Source organism: Pinus tabuliformis, chromosome 7, assembly GCF_031772625.1.
Source record: "Pinus tabuliformis cultivar Carrire ecotype Pingquan chromosome 7, CPIR1, whole genome shotgun sequence".
In the NCBI taxonomy this organism is placed as follows: Eukaryota; Viridiplantae; Streptophyta; class Pinopsida; order Pinales; family Pinaceae; genus Pinus; species Pinus tabuliformis.
The window spans coordinates 1,982,902,370-1,982,907,572 of NC_142293.1; the positions used below are offsets into that span (position 1 = coordinate 1,982,902,370).

General features: G+C 37.2%; 1 protein-coding gene across 1 annotated transcript; it reads right to left on the reverse strand.

Moving 5' to 3' along the window:
- Positions 1-1,954: 1,954 nt before the first annotated feature.
- On the reverse strand, positions 1,955-2,272 carry LOC149256422 (uncharacterized). Its single transcript, XM_089455363.1, has one exon. The coding sequence runs from the start codon at positions 2,270-2,272 to the stop codon at positions 1,955-1,957; it is 318 nt and encodes a 105-aa protein (XP_089311489.1).
- Positions 2,273-5,203: the final 2,931 nt, after the last annotated feature.

The window sequence follows — 5,203 nt, forward strand, 5'->3', positions numbered from 1 at the left end:
GTGGCCGATAAAATTGTTTTTTTAAAATAAAAAATAAATTTTGTTAAATATGTTTATTGTATATATATAAATTTTAAATGTTTTTTTTAGTTTTATATATATTTGTAAAATATATATACTTTAAATGTCATTTTAAAAAATATCAAAAATATATTTAGCTTTTTTTAATTTTAAAGGTTTTTTTATTTTATTTTTTTAAATCCAAATTTTAAATCATTGTGAATCCAAATTTTAAATTTTTTAATAAAAAATTTGAAATATATATATATATATATATATATATATATATATATATATATAAACTTGAAAATATGTATTTTTTTTAAATTTTAATTGCTTTTAGGGTTTTTAATTTATTTATAATTTCAGCATTTTTTTTTAGGGTTTTTTGAAAATGTTTTTAATATTAATTTTTTTCGTTTTTTTTTTGTTATTTTTCTATTTTTTTAATCACGTTTGTTTTTTTTTTTTTTTTGTAAGCTGCGGTAGATCTATTATATATAAACAAATATAGTACAAAACAGAGGAGCCACAATCTGCCCCGAGGGGAAACCAGATCTGTTGGCTCCTATCCATCCAAGAGTCAATTAAGTTACTATTTTGAGCATTGTTCCTTATCACAAAACTAAAACAACTCTTTCCCCCAATTGTCCAAGAGGTGACCCAGTTTTTCTCAGTCCTACTGTTCCTGCCTAGAGCTCTATTCATATCTATTAAAGACCCAAAAACAGGCTTTTCAACTCTACGATAGACCCAAAACGCAAAATTGACTCTTTAAAACAGGAAAAGAAACAGGAAACCCGCCTCTTAATTCTTCGCAAATCCACGCTCGCTTGCGTTGTTGTCTTTGTCTTTCTTCATCTCCATCAGCATTGTTTTGATTTCTTTGAGGAGTTCCGTCTGCTAATGCACCAGCTCCTCCAAACTTTCAGCTTCCTGTTTTGCAATTGCTGAAGCCTGTGCTATCTCCAGCATTTCCGACGCCACCTGCTCCAGAGCTTTGGCGAGGAGGTGTTTGAGGACCCAATAGGTGTGCAGGGCGCGGCGATACATCGTTAGCCGGCCTCGCGTGTTTCCAGGGTCGGGCAGTTGAGAGGCCCACTCGTTCATTTCCGGGTCTGAGGGCTCTTCTAATACCCTCGCCTCCATCGCATCCATAATGTTTCTGATATCTGCATTGGTCTCCAAATTGTAAGCTTGCTCCGCTTCGTGCATCGCTGAGCTGGTCGTCCTGTTACCCCTCCTTCTCCTGGTTGGCGGTTTGTTACCTTCATCTGCGCTTGTGTGTTGCCGGGTTTGACCTCCTTCCCCCTGCTCCTGCTGCTTCCGCCCTCTTCCTTTGCTAGCATGCTTCTGTCCCCTGCTGCTCTGGCCCAAATCAAACTGATTCCCCTTGCAGGCTTCTTCTTCCATGTAATCCATCACCTCAGAGCTCTCTATGTCAATTCTCACATAATTTTGCTCCGGGTGCCTTCCATCTACCACTTCCTTCACTTTTTGGCTCTCTATCCTCTTCCGGTCACTCATTGTCAGTTTTTGGGCTCGCTGGTTACTAATTCTCTTCCAGAATTCCTCTGTTTTCTCCAAACCTCTCATGCTCCTAATGCCTGCTCTTCTTCCTTTGTTTCCCCTTATACCTGTCTCGCCACCTTTGCATGAATGATGGGCTGTCTTCCCGCTTCGACTGGCGTCTTTACTTCGCATGATGTCTTTTGTCGTGGGAGTTGTTTTTTGCTTTGGGCGTCGTCCTTGTCTTGCTGCCAAATCCTTAATTCCTTCTGTCCGTGATTTGAAAGTGCCGTCCTTTTGTCCTCTCCAGTTTTCCGCTTGCTCTTGCCAATTACTCCCTTTCCCCATCCACGCGGGGTAAAGATTAACCTTGTCCTGCATCATTAATATCACTGCCAAGCAGCTGCCTTAATCCTTCCCATTTCACCAACATGGACTGGGTTGTCTAGCTGTCATCTACATTATCCATTGGTTCCTTGCACCCCCAATTTGCCAGGAAATCAGCGGGTTTATTACCCTCCCTACGGACATGCGCAGTTATTTTGTAATCGATACCTGTTAGCATCTCTCCAATGTCCCTGACTATGCTGGCACTCCTCCAGCTTGTCACCACTTTCTCCCAATTCTTCCCTTGAATGAGTTTCCTGATCGTCTCAATGACCAGGGTGGAGTCTCCCTCGGTTTCGACCTTCCTGTATGCATTTCGTCTGGCAATTTTGAGACCTTGGTAGACAGCCATAAACTCTGCCTCATTATTGGTCATAGTTCCTCCATTTTCCGCATATATCCATTCTGTTTCCCCCTGTTCATTTCTGAAGATTCCGCTGAACCCCGCTATTTTATTTTATTTTTTTAGTTTTTCTCAATGCTTTGTTAAAATTTTCTATTTTTACTTAATTATATAGTTTTTTTTGTTTTTTTTTTTGTCCCAAATTTTTTTATGGTTTACCACATTAAAAAAATGTTATTTTTTTGAAAATATGTTTTTCTTATTATTTATTTTTTTTTAATTTTTTAATTCTTATATTTTATAGGTTAATTTTTATTTTATTTTTTACATTTTTATGATTGAGTTGAAAATTTACCAAAAAACCAGAAAGGTATTATTCGAGCATCAACACTTTTTGTTTTGAGAGTGTTTTTTGCACAAATTTTGCACATAAAAATTTGGTTTTACTGACATTTTTTTTAAATGTTGAAAATTAACCCTAAAAAAAAAATTCATCATTCCACTATTAGCACTTTTAATTTTCAGGTTGTTTTTTGCACAATTTTTGCACAAAAAATTCGTTCTCACTATCATTTTTAAAATATGTTCAAAATTTACCCTAGAAAAGAAAACCATCGCTCTAGTATACACACTTTTTATTTTTAGCACTGTTTTTCATGTTTTTTCAGGGTTTTTTGGGTAGAGTTCTGGTTTTGAGTTTATAGTTCCCGTTTCAAAGTTTACATTGTTCGAATTTGATTTCATAGCTATAGCAAAATTTATCATCAAAGCTGTAGCAAGAGATCTATAATGTGAACGAAGCCTTTCCAACATCTCATTGCATAGGAGAATCTACCAGACAAGCCACCATGCTTTTACCAAGAAGACTGAAAAGCATCACGGTTATGGGTCAACTGCACAAAACCCTTGTCATCGAAGTCTATTTTCTAGGTCGCACACTATAAGTAGCATAGTTGGTCACAAGAATTACAGGGTATATTTTTCATGCTTATGGGTTATCCACAAACCCACACTTTATCTAAGTCCATTTTCTAGGCCACACACTATCAATATCATAATTTGTCACAAGAATTATAGGGTATCCTTATCCTAGGATCTTTTTTCAACATGGTTATGGGTTAACCACACAAAGCCATTCTCTTCAGTGGCTCTTCATATTCAACAAAGGCTTTTGAGGGGGGAACTTCAACGCAATGGGGACCATTGCTTCTTAAGAGGGGAGGAATGATCTTAATAGAAAGTGACATCCACCCATGGTATTCATCCACGAATGGAATTTCTCTACCCATGGTATTGTAATTGGAATCTATCCATCGTATTAATTCATCTATGGTATTTATCCACCCATGGTATTCATCCAAACATGGTATTTACCCATGGTATTGTAAGTTGAATCCACCCATGGTATTTATCGACCCATGTTAATTACCCATGGTATTGTTAGTGGTATCTACCCATGGTGTTCATTCACCCATGGTATTTACCCACCCATGGAATTTACCCATGGTATTGTAACTAAAAAATGATATTAGTAACAAGTCGCATTTTGTAAAAGGATAGATTGTCCACCACAATGTAGCTTTTGCAATTATTTTATGTTTTAATTAAAAAAATAAGAATTTATTTGTTGTTTTGTTTACTGTGTGTTATCCTCTTTTCATTTGGTATTTCAATTGTTTATATCTTGTGGGCCTCCCCCCAAGATCCAAATCACTGAAACCCTCCTTCTCACTCCTCATGGCAGATGCATGGAAGTGTTTTATTGGTCGGTGATGACGTCAGTAAGGAGGACACATGGAAATAATATTTGACATTTTGAGGTGTTAAAAGAGGCCAAATATGAGTGACACATATCACCACTCAGGAGGTTCCACCTAGGGTTGATGATGTAAGCATGAAGTCATCCCAAAAGTGTTGCCCCAGAAAGCTTAGAAAGGTGCACAGCCATAAACTATGAGTTGGCTAATCATTAGGAAAGCGTGGAAGGAAATTGATTGGTCTATGAGTGCAATAGAGTTTCCATAGGGCCACATCATCCTTGAGGCTAGACCCTTGAAGGTTTTAAAGGAGCACAAAGAGGGAGATTTGGGATGATTGGGGATAGTACATAAAGGCAATGTAGTGGTGATTGTGGCAGAGCACAAAACCAATGAAAGAGTCATCGAGTATACCCACAAAACATGTAAGCTCAGAAGGCAGAGCCTAGAGGAGCACAAACATGTGGTGGCATATTTGGTAAGGTTAACGGGCCCAAGACATGGAGACTAAGGATAGCCCAAGATGTGGTTCTATGTACTTGTGTGACCGAGGGTGTAGAGGTTTAAAGCATATTGTGTATGTCCACAAGGCCATAGTGTAAAGAAGTTGTTAGGTGCATAGACTGCTAGTGTATCCCCTTCTTGTTATTAGTGCAACCCCCTTATTATATTGTTGTGCCCATGTGATCCCCATATTGTTATTATTGTGTCCCATAGTAGCCCACCATATTTTTTATGGTGCCCTTACAATTTTATTTTTATGTAGGCTCTAATTATATTGCGATCCTTTATACTCCTATATATAGAAAGGAGGTCTTGTCATTTGTATCATCCAAGAATTCTTCATTTGTATAATGTAAAAGAGGTTTCCCCCTCAAAGAGGCTAATTTTGAAGTCATTGATCTATCTCTTCTTCTATTTTGTGAGTTGGTTGCATAACATTTGGTATTAGAGCTTTAGATTCTAGGGTTTTGTTCTTCAAATAGGTCAATGTGGAATTTTTGCTAGAAATTTTTTTCTACGAAGCTTCAAGATATGGAATTAAAAACCAGTGGAACCAATGTATTGGTGAACATCGTGTACCAATGTCAGATCTGGTTTCTCTATATTTTTGAAGATATGATACGAGGAAGTTAAGGTGTTTGTAGGCTCCATAATTCGATCACAAACATGAGACCTTAGGAAGATCGTCATAATTGTATCTCTG